The following is a 14263-nucleotide window of genomic DNA, read 5'->3' on the forward strand; positions in this document are numbered from 1 at the left end:
TCAATTTTATCAGAAAAGCAGCAAAAGAAAAAAAAAATTAGTATGTAAAGCGTGTTCCACTTTATTGGGATTCCTTCTAATGTAGGAGAGTTCAAGTCTTCCCCAAAGTCAAGCTAAGTGAGAATGTCAGTCATAAAGTCCTAGGCAAAACCATGGAATATTTGGTGGACATCCATCAAATCACAGTTCTTTCTGAGACAGTGCTATACCAGAATCCTTACATTCTCCAGTGATTTTCAGTAATTTATGTTACCATGTATGATGTTTACATTCTCCAAAATGGAAGGTCCTAAGGGCTAATACAGAGGGAAACCAGCAGACTGAAAAAGGCAAAGGGAGGTGCATAAAGAGATGAGAAGTTAAGGACCTGTGCCTCTGTCTGATGTGCTGGTCTGAAGTAAAATGCAGTGAAAGGTAAAACACTACAGAAAACCATCAGTATGAGATCTGCTGTTACCTCAGTTGTGTTCTTATATGTTAGCAAATATGACTTTACAATCTCTCTAATTACCATTGTTCACTTTCCCTTTGCACTGAAAAATCAGGTAAATTGAGACATGTGAATGTTATTCCAATGTTTGCATGTGTACATTGGCTCTCTTTGCAAAACAAAGTGGGTACTTGTTTCTTTGAGACTTTCCAGCAGGAATCTTGGAAAGAAGATGTTTACCTCTTCCAAGGTGGCCAGGGGGAAAGTGAGCAAGTAAGCATTTTTATGGTTGTGGAAAGACTACAACCAAAACTGTCTTCTCAAAGGTCATCATCCTATATATAAACCACTCAGCTCAAAACAATATGCTATCGATCCTTCATTCCTATAACGCTCACAGATATTGAAAGATTTGCTATGAGGCAGCTGGTTAGAAGCTGACACAACAAAATTTGTCTCTTTACTTTATTGTTATTTTATTGACTTAAACATTTCTACAGTAAAAAGGCTTTCCATATAAATGTACAAACAATTCATGAAATTATCTGAAAGAGAGTTTCTTCTTGGTCTCTTAAACACTTTGCTGCATTCTCTTCTCCAGCTGTAATTCCAGAGCAGCTTCCAGATGAGAGTTATCCCAGCACAGTTCAATCTAGTGGAAAACACACCACACAGCTACATATATAGATATAAAGACTAAGTCTTAATATAGCAGGGGGAATGAGTAAACCCACTAGAATTTGAGGTTTTGTGAACATCATTAACTATTTTTTTAAATTCTTGAGGTTTTGCAAAACTGAAAACCAAATGTTTTAGGAAGACAAAAAAGCCCTCTCCCTCCTATCTTGGCTCAGTGCCCTGCACCCTGTGAGAAAGGGGAACGCTCCTTGGCTCCGGCTACCCTGCAAGGCCAAGGCCAGCCAAGTTGGAAGGAGCTTCCATGGCAAACGGAAAGGGAGCAGTGCTTGCATTGGCATTTTCTGCTGTAGTGACAGACTGAGCCTTTTGAAGTCTTCTGAGCTCTGAAATATCAACACCTTTTTCTATTGGAATTTCAAATTGTGATGGGCAAAGTTAATGACTTCCAGGGCTATGTTTTTGTGGGGTTTTTTGGGGAGGAGGGGATTTGTTTTGGTTTTGTTTGGATTTTGGTTTTTTGTGTGTTAAGATTTGTGAAGTTTGTCCACCTATGCATTTGATAGGGCTACATTTCTTGGATTCTGCAGGCAACTGAGCCAAATCCATGCCTCTTCACACCAGCTGCAGGATTCAGGATTCTTTCACAGATATTCTGCAACCCTCAGCAGCTGGGATTATGGTGTTCTTCTTTGACTTCTGAAATGCATCCACGTGTCATGGCAGGTTCTGTGTGTAGATGTACTACACGGATCCATCCTCCTGCTCTCTGTGGAGCATGATACCAGAAGCTGTGCTGGCTGCTCCTCAGGAAGTTGACATTTAAAATTCAATGGTTGTGACTGGAGTCCTTGCTTGTGAAGATAGTTCCCAGTTCTAACGTGTCTAGGATCAGCCTAAGAGTGAGGTTTCTTGCATTAGCCCTGAGCCAAGGCTCCCCCCTCAAGGAACACGCCCTCAACGCTTTGAAAGGGGACGGTGCTTCTTGCGCAGAAGAGCGGGACCGAGGTGCTTGGGCTCATTCGAGGAGCCGCTGGCTGACATCCAGAGAGCACTTTGCCAACTGACCGTGGGACGGGGCAAGTCTCGGCTTCGGGCTGTTGTACAATTTTAAAATAAAAAGGATAACAATGAGATAACAGAGCCCCGGAGAAGGCTAGATTTTGCCGCGACGGCGGCAGGAGCACCGAGAACTCAAGCGACAAGTGTCCCCGGGAGAGCCGGCCCGGCCGCAGGGGCCGCGGACGCACTTCTCGCCGGCGGGAGCTCGACTCGCCCCGACGGCGGGTCCCGGCCGCGCTCCTGCCCCGCCGCGGGGCCTGGCGCCGCCTCCCGGGGGCTCTGCCGCTCTCGGCCCCGCCACACCGACAGCGGCCTCCCCCGCCCGCCCCTCCGCGCCGCTCCCGGGGGGAGGCCGCTGCCGCCCTGCCCGCCCCCCGCACCGCCCCTGCACCGCCCGTCGGGGGCGGGCCCGGGCCGGCGATGGCCCCGCAGGTAGGCGAGGTGGGGAGGGGGCGGCGGGGGTTTATGTCACCGCCGCGGAGGGGCGAGCCGGGGGCGCGCCCCGGCGCCGCTGATTGACAGCGGGGCCCGGCCCGCAGCCCATAAAGGCGCGGGGCGCTGTGCCGTGCAGGGACTTGCGACGGCGGCGGCAGCAGCGCGTCCCGTTACGCTCCACTCCCGGCCGGCCTCGCCCCGCAGAGCCCCAGCGCGCCGTCGGCTCCCCGATGCCAGGTGAGGCGCAGGGCGGGGAGGTGCCGTGCCCGCCGCGGAGCCCGCTGGGCGGAGGAGGCTGTCAGCCCGCTCGGAGCTGGCCGTGGGCAGTCGCCCCGCTGCCGACCCCGCGGGAGCTTGGGGTGAGGGGAGCAGGCGCGGGCAGGCGGTGTGTGGCACCTGCCCGCAGCAGCCCTGCCGTCGCTGCGCCCGCCGCCCCGGCAGGGTCTCTCCTGCCGGGAGCCCCTGGGTTCGAGAGGTGAGAGAGGCATGCTGGCGGCTGCCGGTAGCTGGCCGTAGCGGTGGTACCCTGGACATGCCAGGTAATAAGAGTACCGTGTAGAACAAAGGAAACGTAGACAGGAAGCACTGGCGGCATCCCTGAGTCCTCGCAATAATGTGTGGAGTTGGCAGTGCTGAAGTTATTTGGCTGTACTCGGAGAACTGGATTTCTGCGCATTCCGGGGAATGCTTCTGCTCCATTCATTGTGAGCCGAGACACATACGGAGATGCAATTATGCGGTTTATAACTGCGCAGTGCTGCAGGGCAAACCCGGCATCACGTTAAGAGTCACTTTATCCAGCTGTGGTTGGGTACAGAGGATTGTTCGTATTTTTATGTATATGGAAGAGAGCCTTTGCATCAATGCCTGAAAAAGGTACTGAAAAGTACTCCTATTATTCAGAACCATCATCCAGTTTAGATGCCATTATCCTACAAGGATTTTTGGCTGAATATTGTGCTCCAAAGTAAAGATGCTAGCAGTAAGCTGTATCTCCTGTAGTGTCATATCGTCTCTATGGCAGCTACTGAAATTTCATTAAGAAAATAATATTGTATATTTTCACTGTATATTTTCACTACGCCTTTCCTTTTTATTAAGGAATTATTGCCATAGTTCCTCTTCCATTCACCTGATGTCGCATTTTACTTCTGCCATCAAGAATAGACCCAGAATAAGTGTTACAAGAATCAATCAAAATAAAAAATTCTGATTTTATGTATATAGTTGCTGTTTATGGTATTTCGTGAGGAAAATTGCATTATTTATAGTTGATAAATATAATTTCCCTAATACTTACTACTTTTTGGTTTATTCATAGGAGTTATGGTGAAGAGGAGAGGGTTGTTGTGGCTTGCTGTCTTGATAGCCCTGTGGGTTTCCTCAAATGCTCAGGGTAAGTTCAGACACTTCTTAACTGGATACAGACTAACTCCCAAAGTTAAAAGTTGGAAAGAGTTGGCTTACCTGAACTACAGTGGGCAAAGTAATCATAAAGGGTTTTTTTAGAAGTGCCTGGGATATTTTTGGTAGATAGATAGACCTTGCCAGTGCTAAATGAAGATTTCTCAATATATCTCAAAATTGCTTTCTTTAGAGATTATTGATTAAAATGTATATAATCCCAGAAATAATTGATGTTATACTTTTCTGTGTGGTGGAAATGTATGGTGAAAGTAACATAAACAGAATCACTGAGTGAGACCAACATTTTAAAGATAGAAGTAGAGAAATAGACATCTACAGACCAAATATGAGTAGAATACAAATTGGCACAGTGCCAGATGCTCATTTGCATCTGATTTCTTGGTTACTGTCTTTAAAAATCAAATTTCTTTATTTCCGGTCATCATGTAGGCATATGGATTCTCGTAATTTGTTTTTCCATTATTTGGTAATCAAAATATAGAAATTGCCTCAAATTCCTTATCCATTCATATAGAAAAAAATGTTTAATGAATTAATTGCTGCATGCATCCATGTATAGGCATATACATGCATATGTAGGCAGGCACATACATGCATCCATGTATGGCCTGCCTACAGAATCATATATATGTAAAAGTATGTACTATATAGTGCTATAAAATGTGAAGCCATATGTATAAATGTGTAATGAAAAGTGTTTCTACACGCAGAAGGAGAGAATTTTCATGTAAATGAAAATGTCAGGTAGAAAATATGATTCACTTGCCTTCCTGTAGGAACAGTTCCATTTGTGGAGGCCAGAAAGCACTGGGTTCACTCTGCTGGTCCTGAAGGTCTGTCATACAATTGCAGTTACTAAGTGTACTGTTCGGTGCTGTTTCTTGTAAGACTTTTTGTAGACACATTGTCACACGCTGTTAACTTTTTCAGATGGTGACAAGGAAGAGGAGACTACCTTTGATTTACTTCAAGTCAGTAACATAAACCGAAAGACAGTTGGAGCAAAAGTGTTCCGGGGCCCAGACCCCACTATGCCAGCATATCGTTTCATTCGCTTTGACCATATACCTCCATGTAAACCCGAGAAACTAAAAAAGATCCTAAAACTAATACGGCAGAATGAGGGCTTTATCCTCTCAGCCACCCTGAGGCAGGACAGGCAATCTAGAGGCACTCTGCTTGCGTTAGAGGGTCCCGGCATCAGTGAGAGGCAGTTTGAGATCATTTCCAATGGCCGGGCCAACACCCTGGACCTTATCTATTGGGTGGATGGCTTCCAGAACGTGATTTCCCTGGAAGATGTGGACCTTGCTGACTCCCAGTGGAAGAACCTCACCGTGCAGATAACGGGGGAGAACTACAACCTCTATGTTGGCTGTGACCTTATTGACAGCTTCATCCTGGAGGAGCCTTTCTATGAGCAGCTAAAAGCAGAGAGCAGCAGGCTGTATGTGGCTAAAGGGTCCACTCGGGAGAATCATTTCAGGGTAGGTGACCTGCAGAAGCTTGGGTCTCTGGTGTGGTAAAAAGGTAACTGCAGGTAGTTTGGGAAGATGCAGTGGGCACAGTTTTGTTGTCCCAATGCCTTTGGGATTTGATGGGATCACTGGTGTTCCCAAGCAGACTTTCTTCAGAGTGTGCTTTTATTAATTGCTGGATCTGTGTTGTATGTTTTTGGGGTTCCTGAAAGCAAGGGCAAAGCAAAATCTAAATCCAGAAAAAGTGTGCAAAACCAATTTTTTGCTTTCCTGTACAACCATCCCTTTTCTCTTCCAGATGTAAGACTTCTAGAGACGTTGGATTTTTTTGGTGATTTATAGAATTTTTTTGCAAATTTCTTGAAGAACTGTTTTTACATTGAATTCATCTATTCAAATCATGAGGACATGTCAATATTTTTATTTTTCCATTTGAAAGAAGAAAAATAATTTTAATGGGGCTGAAGCATGTGGTGTTGGTCTATCCTGCAACAGAACATCCTGTTTTGCCATTTTGAATGTTTCTGTTCAATTTAAATTTTAAAAAGAGAAAAAAAAAGAGAAAAGAAATTCCACAAAAAGTACATTTGAGATGAAGCAATTACAAACTTTTTGGTTTTCTTATCAAATGAAAGTGACCTTCCACCTCATAATCTAGTGATGTGATCTGGCCCAACTGCTTTAAGGATGGCTTCTTTTCAGTCACCGCTGAAGTCAGACTTTAACTCACGGCTCCAAAAATTTCAAAAAGCCCTTCCTTTCTCATCATGTTTTGCCATGTAGTTTTCAGCCAGAGCCTGATATGCTGGAGTTTGGCTCCGTGGGATGACCAGTTTTGGCAGGGACTTCAGAAGTTCTTGTCCACAGCTTCTCCATTCCTGCCTCCATGACTATGTTACTCCATCAGTAGCACTCCTGCAACTGGTTCTGAAGCTGTACTGTTAAGTGGTTCACTGAAACTGTTTTTTTTTGTTTGTTTGTTTGTTTGTTTGTTTTTTTTCTTTGAGAGATTTTTCCCCGACTGAAATAGATACCAGTCTGGTTTTAGAGTGCTGACTCAGAGAAGGGTCAGCACAATTGAGGCAGTGTACTATGGTGCATGGGAATGACTGGTTAAGGACGGAAGTGTGATGGGGCAGAAAAGTTGGCTTTGACCCTATGACAAATCTAAAATTTACTGTGAAAATGGAAATTTGAGATTTTAGCGGATTAATATCTTTTTTTTATTACATGTTTCAGAACATACTTAGCTTTGTGGCTTATAATACTGAAATTGTATATAACAAAGCTATAAGCGCTTTTTTTTTTCCTGTGTGTCAGGTTTAATGCCTTGTAGATTGTTTTTTTATGTATTTGCTTATGTCTGAATCCAGTTAGTAGCATGGAATTGAGACAGATTGGTTATTAATTACTCAAAAATTGATCTTACTGCTTTTAATTGATTTTTAAAATTATTATTACAGGGTCTTTTGCAAAATATTCAGTTAATCTTTGATACTTCAATAGAGGATGTTCTGCGTAAGAAAGGATGCCAGAGAAGCCAGTCAAGTAAGGCTTTTGTTATCTTGTTAATACTTTTCAGTTGAATCTGAAAATTAGAAATGTTAGTTGTGAAATATTATCCCAAAACCAGGCAATAGATCTCTTTGAAATGAAAAGGAGAATAAGTTGCTTTTTGGTGGTAATGGGAACTTATATGTTTATATGGTGTCATTTCTACTCTCTAGCCTATTATTTTAATTCAGTTACTTAGGTTTATAACTCTGAACCTCTGTTTTTAAGTTGGGGGAAAAAAAGTGTTGAGCAATAAATTAGTAGAAATTAAAAGGAAAAAAGCACATGTAGGAAAAGACATATTTTCTTACATGAGTTTTCTGCAATTCTTTGCACACCAGACAGGTAGTGTTGCTTCTGAATTCTGCTGCTGACTGTCAATGGGCCCACAAACTAGTCTGCCATTCTCAAAGACACTGAATTCCTTGGCAATACCTTTGACTGAAAGAGGCTTTGGGTTTGACTGGCAAAGTATTGTTAATCAAAACAGCCTCAGGAAAGTAAAAAATCAAAGGAAGAGATGTGGAAGGCATGTATCCTATGGGCTGACCTGTGTTCTTGTTAGTCCAGTTCATGCTTACCCTCCCAGGAGAGGAGCACTCTGTGTAGGTGTGTAGTGGATTCCCCATAAAAGAATTAGGATTATTTGTCAAATATGTGCTAAGGTTTTGTACTCAAGTTTATAGGAGGTGCTGACTGTTTTACTTCCCAGTGCTTGTAGCTGACAAGAGCTCAGTCAAGAATCAGAGCCAGCTCAATCTGTCAGAGGAATGTTGTGGGCTCACAAGACAGAACTTCGGGGTTTTGTTTGAAACTCCTTCCACCTGAAATGCCATTATTTCTGTTACTTTGCTCAGTTAAGCAGATTGAACTCAATTTTTTCCTTGTTTATGCAAAGCCCAGAAATCAAACTGTGGCAGATCTTGACTTCTTCAAAGGAGTACTAAATGTTTTAAAATATTACCAAGTAGAAATGGATTGTTACTGTACCTTTATTATGAAGAGGAAACCAATGGGAGCCTAAAGGAACAACTGAATTCTTCATGCTAATACATTCCTTAGGAGGAATTCTTGTAGAGCTGTAAGCTGCTGACAACCCACAGATAGTATTTTCTTAATGTATTTTTATCACATCTGTCAATTGCCAAATTTTCAGTTCTATAAATTATACAGATTTGAGATTTTTATTTTATCCTTACTGGGAATTATTTAGCAAATAATTCAAGTCCAGTATTTCTGCTTTTACTTTGCAATGCTAAGAGAACACTACAAGATGGAGATTTCTTGTGCAGTAACAGAAAAGAACTAATAGCACAGTGAGGCCATCAAAATTATTTGAGAGGTTTTTATGTGCATGTCAGAGTCTGACATTGCCTATCCAGCTTAATTACATACTCATGGAATGGGTCAGGTTGAAAAGGACTGCAGGGTATCATCAGTGTAACCTCCCTGCTCAAGGACGGTCATCCAAGAGCACGTGGCACAGGGTTGTGTCCAGATGATTCTTGAATCTCCAGTGAGGGAGACTCCACAATCTCTCTGGGCAGCTGCTCCAGTGCTTGGTCTTCCACACAGTAAAGTTCTTCCTCATATCCAGGTGGAACTTCCTGTGCATCAGTTTATATCCATTGCCTCTTGTCCTATTGCACGGTACCACTGAACAGAGCCTGGCTCTGTCCCCTTTAGATATTTATACACCTTGATGAGGTCCCCTTTTAGTTGTCTCTCCTTGAGGCTGAACAGGCCCAGGTCCCTCAGCCTTTCCTCATAAGAGGGAGGTTCCAATTCCCTTAATTTACTTTGTAGTCCATGGTTGGACCCAGTCCAGGAGCTCCATATCTTTTTTGTACTGAGGAGCCTAGAATTGGACACAGCACTCCAGATATGGCTGAAGATGAGGAGAGGGGCAGAATGGTTCTTCTCTGCCCATCTCTCCAGCCTGTTGAGGTCCTTCTGAAGGTCGGCACAGCCCTCCGGGGTATTGGTCACTCCTCCCAGCTTTGTGTCATCTGTGAACTTGCTGAGGAAGCATCTGCCCCTCCATCCAAGTCATTGATGGATAAGTTAAACAAGACTGGGCCCAGTATTGAAACTTGGGGGATGCTGCTAATGACAATTAACTCAGTTGAAAAGCCATGAATGATGTTACTGACCACAAGATATTTTCCCATTTTAATGGCAGACTTATTGAGCTGAAGTACAGGTATTAAGATGACATATTTATCTGTTGATGTCCCATGATAGCAAGGCTGATGTTACCAATGAAGTTCCCTCATCCCTAAGGACACAAAAGGAGACAGGACTGTGTTTTCCCAATGTATCTTTAAGCCTAGTATGGGAATGTGACATATGGTGAAATGGTGGCTTGGGATTGCTGTTTGGTTGAAGGTAGGAAAGTATGTCTGTAGTGTGATGACTGCTAATCCTTTAGGCAGGATTTATACACTGCACTGGATAGGAAAGATGACAAAAACATAACTAAATAGGAACATCATTAAAATCCCTTCTTGAGTTATATCAACAAATGATATTTGCATATGTGAGAGGATGCACATTTTGCTCTTTTGGTTTCTCATTTTAATCATCTGGTCCTTAGGAAATTAGCAGGAAGCCAGCAGCAGAGAACTGATTTCCCAGTGATCCCCAGGCATCTTCTTTCAGTCACTGCCAAGTACCAGTAGGAAGTGAGGATTTAGTTCTTCTAACATAGTTTTGGTTTATGTTTCCTGCTGAGATTGCAACTTTATTAATGTCCTCAGAATGTTCCGGTCAAGGCATACTCCATGTTGGCTTGAAAAATATGAAATTAATGATCTGAGAAGTGCTGTGGGGGAATCTGAGAAATCTAGTGTTCCAGTGTGGTAGGAAAATTGCATTCTTTCCAGGGAATCAAAAAGCAGCTGAAATAAATCGTTATGACACAGAGTTCTGATCTGCTATGTGGTTTTCTCCCATACTGTAAATGAAGCTGGACAATTGCTTCAACTTTGGAAAACTGAGAACAATTTTTTGTAGACTTTGGCTGGTGGCAGATGTTTCATAGCTAATTTAAAAGCACATCAAGCCAATAATTTTAAGTTTGGTTGAGAAGTAATCACTTAATGTCTTAGTGTGGGTTGGTTCTTTGTTCTTTTATTTTTAGCCTTCCAAATGAATGAAGAATACTTTGCTCCTGTTTTCATTTCCTTTTATGTTTATATATACATTTTACATTGTATGGTAAAGCATCAAATCAAGCCCTTAACATTTCTGAAGATTCGCCACCTTTGGTGATTTGTCAATACTGAATGGTATTGGGGTTTTGACACATATGTTTTATGCCACATATTCCTGTCCTGATTTCTTCTTTTTAAATTGCTATATCCCTTGCTTGTCTTCTCTCTTTGGTAACCTTCAGCTATTCCAACTCTGGTAAAGAAGTCTTTATTAAGAGGTAGGGAAGTATGGATTGCTGTATAGCTGATACCAACTTTGAGTTTCTCATGGAGTCCTTAGAGAAAGTGCCCATGGAATCCATAAGATATTAACCTGATGGAGATTCATATGCTTAACAGAACATAGACTGTTTTATTTAGTTTTTTGTGTGCTTTGTGATTTTTTTATTAATTAAAATCATGCATTCTGTTATTTTTCAGGAATTTACTGTAGACAGGGATGTCTTTTTAAATTATACTAGAACATGTCCAGTTCTCCCTGTCTAATGCATGCAAAGTTCTGTTTTAATTATGATTTGTCTTTTGGAGGAGTGTTTGGAGTGACATATTAAATAATCTGTCTGATCTTAGCTTGGCCTCCATTTCACTTCAGAATGAAACTGTTTTTATAACAGCTCCTCTGAGCTTAACACTGGGCAGTGCAATATAGAGCAGCCTAGTCTGGTATACATTGCATTATGGTCCAAATTTGATCCTACCATGGAATTTATGTAAGAACAAGGACAATTACTTCCTCCAAGGAAACTCTTTCTCCTGCCTTTTTCTCTGCCGTGAGGAAATGTGATAGGTCATGAAAAAAATTGAAACCTTTTGTGTCTGAGTAGATAAAATAGGTTTGTTTTTTTTGATACTGTGTCCTTTTGGTAGCCTTCTTCATAAATGAATGTGTTACAGTGCCAACAGTTTTAAAGTGAGGGCCATGTGAGATACAGCTTGGCTCTTAATTTTGAAGAGGGAAAGCCTATAATTGCAACCAGCTGACATCTAACCCCTCTTTTATTCATGGGTATAATAAGCATGAAGCTGTGCCAAAATAGATGTGTTTAAACCCTACCTATGGGTGCCAGTCTATGATTTCAGCAGGAATCTGTAATCTGTGGAAGAGCTTTGTACATGCTGCTCTTCTCTTTCATTCTCTTGCTACCAGCTGAAGTGAACACCATCAACGAGAGCACTGAAATCCTTCACTTGAGCCCTGCCGTGACAACCGAGTACGTGGGTGGGAAACCGGAGAAGGCCGAGTTCTGTGACCGCTCCTGTGAGGAGCTGGGATCAATGTTCACAGAGCTCACCGGCCTGCGCATTGTGGTGAACAACTTGGCTGACAACCTCCAAAAAGTGGTAGGTACCTTCAAGTCTGGAGAGCTGATGGAGGTCTGCTGTGCACTGCTCTTTCCTTCCTTATTTTATGCCAGAGTGTTTAATAGAGATTTCTATATCGCATATGAACACCTGTTAGTATATCTACGTCATGTAAAAATGTCCTCTTTTCATTGAAACTGGTTTGGTAGTTCTTGAGTATAATACTTTAATCAAGGCTTGGTTTTCACAGACTGGATTTAAAAGAGCACACACATGTGCTCATACACGGGGAAAATCCTTCTAAAGGTTTGGAAATTGAAAACTAGCAATCCCAACTTTGCTTGCATACTGCTAAAGCCTTTTTACCATGTTTACACCATTTATGAATACCACAGTAAGTGGCTACATGGGGTACCTAAACTGCAAGTAAATGTATGGGTTTTTTATAGCTGAAGTGTGATGGTGATGTTTTGCTGAAGTCTGCCTCTCTTCTTATTCTGAATCAGCTAATTATTTCTGAAGGAATTTTCTTAGTATGCCATATGTGTCAGGACTAAAATCTTCACACCTAAAGATAAGCTGTAGTAGAGGAAAGCAAAATGGCTAAGAACAGATTTCCCTTAGTATTGTGTGACTATTTGTACCATTCCTAGAAGAATTGCTATGCAGGAGTGCAATACTTAAGATCATCTTCCTTACATACATAAAAATAAATATTTTGATGGAAGAATTTAGTCTGGTCATATCTCAGTTTTGACTATTTAAACCAGTTTGCTTATGAAATACACAGTTTGTTTTCATTAAATTCATCTTCTAGTCTGAAGAGAACCAAATTATGTGGGAACTGATTGGGCCTAACAAAACAACGAAGAACCAACCGGTTTGCTGGCAGGATGGCCGTGTCTTTGCAGATAATGAAAGCTGGATTGTGGATAGCTGCACCAAGTGCATTTGCCAGGTAAGGTTTTGGAAATATTCTTCTCTGTAGAAATGGAGTTCCAGCTCAACTGTCCATGTCACGTCATATTTACTTAGAGCTTGCCTGGACTTAATGATGTTTAAAAAAAGGAGTCCCCATGTTAGAACAAATCAAAACATTTCCACATGAAACTTCCCCAGATGCCCACCTTCATTTACCTCTCTGTGAGCATAAATCAGTAAATTGATTTCTTTGCCTTTAGGATTCCAAAATTGTGTGCAATCAAATCACCTGCCCAGCAGTTTCCTGTGCTGATCCAGTTTTTGTTGAAGGTGAATGCTGTCCAGTCTGCTCTCATTGTGAGTATTTAGCTGAGGAGAAAGATATAGTCTTTGGCATTATTTAAAATCACTACTAGTGTTTTTGAAAGCTCAAAACAAGTAAAATATCAAGGCAGGTAAGATCAAATATAGAACTTGTATGAATACAAAGATTATACAAAATAACCTGGGTGCTTGAAGTTACCTTCTGAAGGAGGAGGAGAAGGGTCTGTCTTCATTGATTATATTGGTTACTTAGAATTAAGGTGATAACCTGCTTAGCTACCTTGGACATAAAATGTTAAAAGCATGCTTCTCTCCAGTCGTGTTTCACATTTTTCAGAGCATAGGGCATATTCTTACAATGTGCTCTTGACCATGTTCACCACTGTGTAGCTTTCAAAGGTGGGGCCACATATCACACTGACCTATATTCTGAAACCAAAGGTAGTTTGGACTCAGGTTTTGGCTCGGTCCATTCTAGAGACAAGATGTTCTTCCTTCAAAGATCAGTGCTTTGTGCAAACACACTGCACACAAGTTGATGAAGATCCAGGATTCTTATCTCAACTAACTTGTCATTATATTACACCATAATTCCATAATGATGGTGGCAGCTTGGAAAAGCAAAATTAGAAAAGGAGAGATCTAAATGTTAAAGTATGTATTCTGTAAAAAAAAAAAAGAGAATGTCTTTTAAATAGGATGATAGAGCAACTTTCAAAGCTAAGCACTTTTTCTTACCATTTGCTCTGCAGCTGATGACAGTGAGGAGGGCTGGTCACCATGGTCAGACTGGACAAAGTGCTCAGTTACCTGTGGCTCTGGGACGCAGATGCGAGGAAGGTCATGTGATGTCACCAGGAGTGCTTGCACAGGTCCGCACATCCAAACAAGGATGTGCAGCTTTAAGAAATGTGACCATCGCAGTAAGTAATAAACTTGTTCCATTTTAAAAGCTTCTTTGGACATCTCAAAGCAAGAGCAAGTTTAGTCAGGACAGTATGTACTTGAGAAATCCTATATGCACCATTAAAGTAGCTGTCATTAGATTCTTTGCCAATTTTCCACTTTCAAATATGTCAAATGTCACTTTCCTGACAATTTATTAGGTATGTACATTCTGGGCTTAGATATGTTAAAAAAAAAAGATGATGAGTGATCCTTTCTTTAACATTATGAACTAGACCCTTTTGTTTGAACTCAATTTGGAGATTAACACTTAGTTCGTAAACATGATATTCAAGGCTGTGTTTACATCTGCCATTCAGTGATTGTTGGGCCATTCCTTTAACTTAGCTGTGTTTAGGAATACAGTAATCATGGAAGATTTCTGAAAAATATCAAACTTCTTTTATATTTAAGGCACTTGCAAGGATGGTATTCCAGAAGTGTAGTAAATGCAAGTACCTGTGATATCCAAGCTAATATAGTACCTAAGGCAATATATAGCAGCTGAGACTGCTAGATGTCCAAATGTGCAT

The 14263-nt window shown here is 41.7% G+C and overlaps 1 protein-coding gene across 2 annotated transcripts in view; it reads left to right on the forward strand.

Moving 5' to 3' along the window:
* Nucleotides 1–2527: 2527 nt before the first annotated feature.
* THBS2 (thrombospondin 2) overlaps nucleotides 2528–14263 on the forward strand; it is a 33057-nt gene continuing 21321 nt past the window's right edge. Inside the window, exons 1-9 of one of the 2 annotated variants that reach the window (XM_038133595.1) lie at nucleotides 2543–2560; nucleotides 2668–2800; nucleotides 3885–3959; nucleotides 4922–5478; nucleotides 6933–7017; nucleotides 11386–11579; nucleotides 12358–12498; nucleotides 12722–12818; nucleotides 13538–13708. In XM_038133595.1, coding sequence (XP_037989523.1) covers nucleotides 2549–2560; nucleotides 2668–2800; nucleotides 3885–3959; nucleotides 4922–5478; nucleotides 6933–7017; nucleotides 11386–11579; nucleotides 12358–12498; nucleotides 12722–12818; nucleotides 13538–13708 — 1465 coding nt within the window. In that variant the 5' untranslated portion in view covers nucleotides 2543–2548. Of the gene's footprint in view, nucleotides 2561–2667; nucleotides 2801–3884; nucleotides 3960–4921; nucleotides 5479–6932; nucleotides 7018–11385; nucleotides 11580–12357; nucleotides 12499–12721; nucleotides 12819–13537; nucleotides 13709–14263 lie in introns of both variants that reach the window. The other variant, XM_038133596.1, reaches the window with a different exon arrangement.

Source organism: Motacilla alba, chromosome 3 (genome assembly GCF_015832195.1).
Source record: "Motacilla alba alba isolate MOTALB_02 chromosome 3, Motacilla_alba_V1.0_pri, whole genome shotgun sequence".
NCBI lineage: Eukaryota > Metazoa > Chordata > Aves > Passeriformes > Motacillidae > Motacilla > Motacilla alba.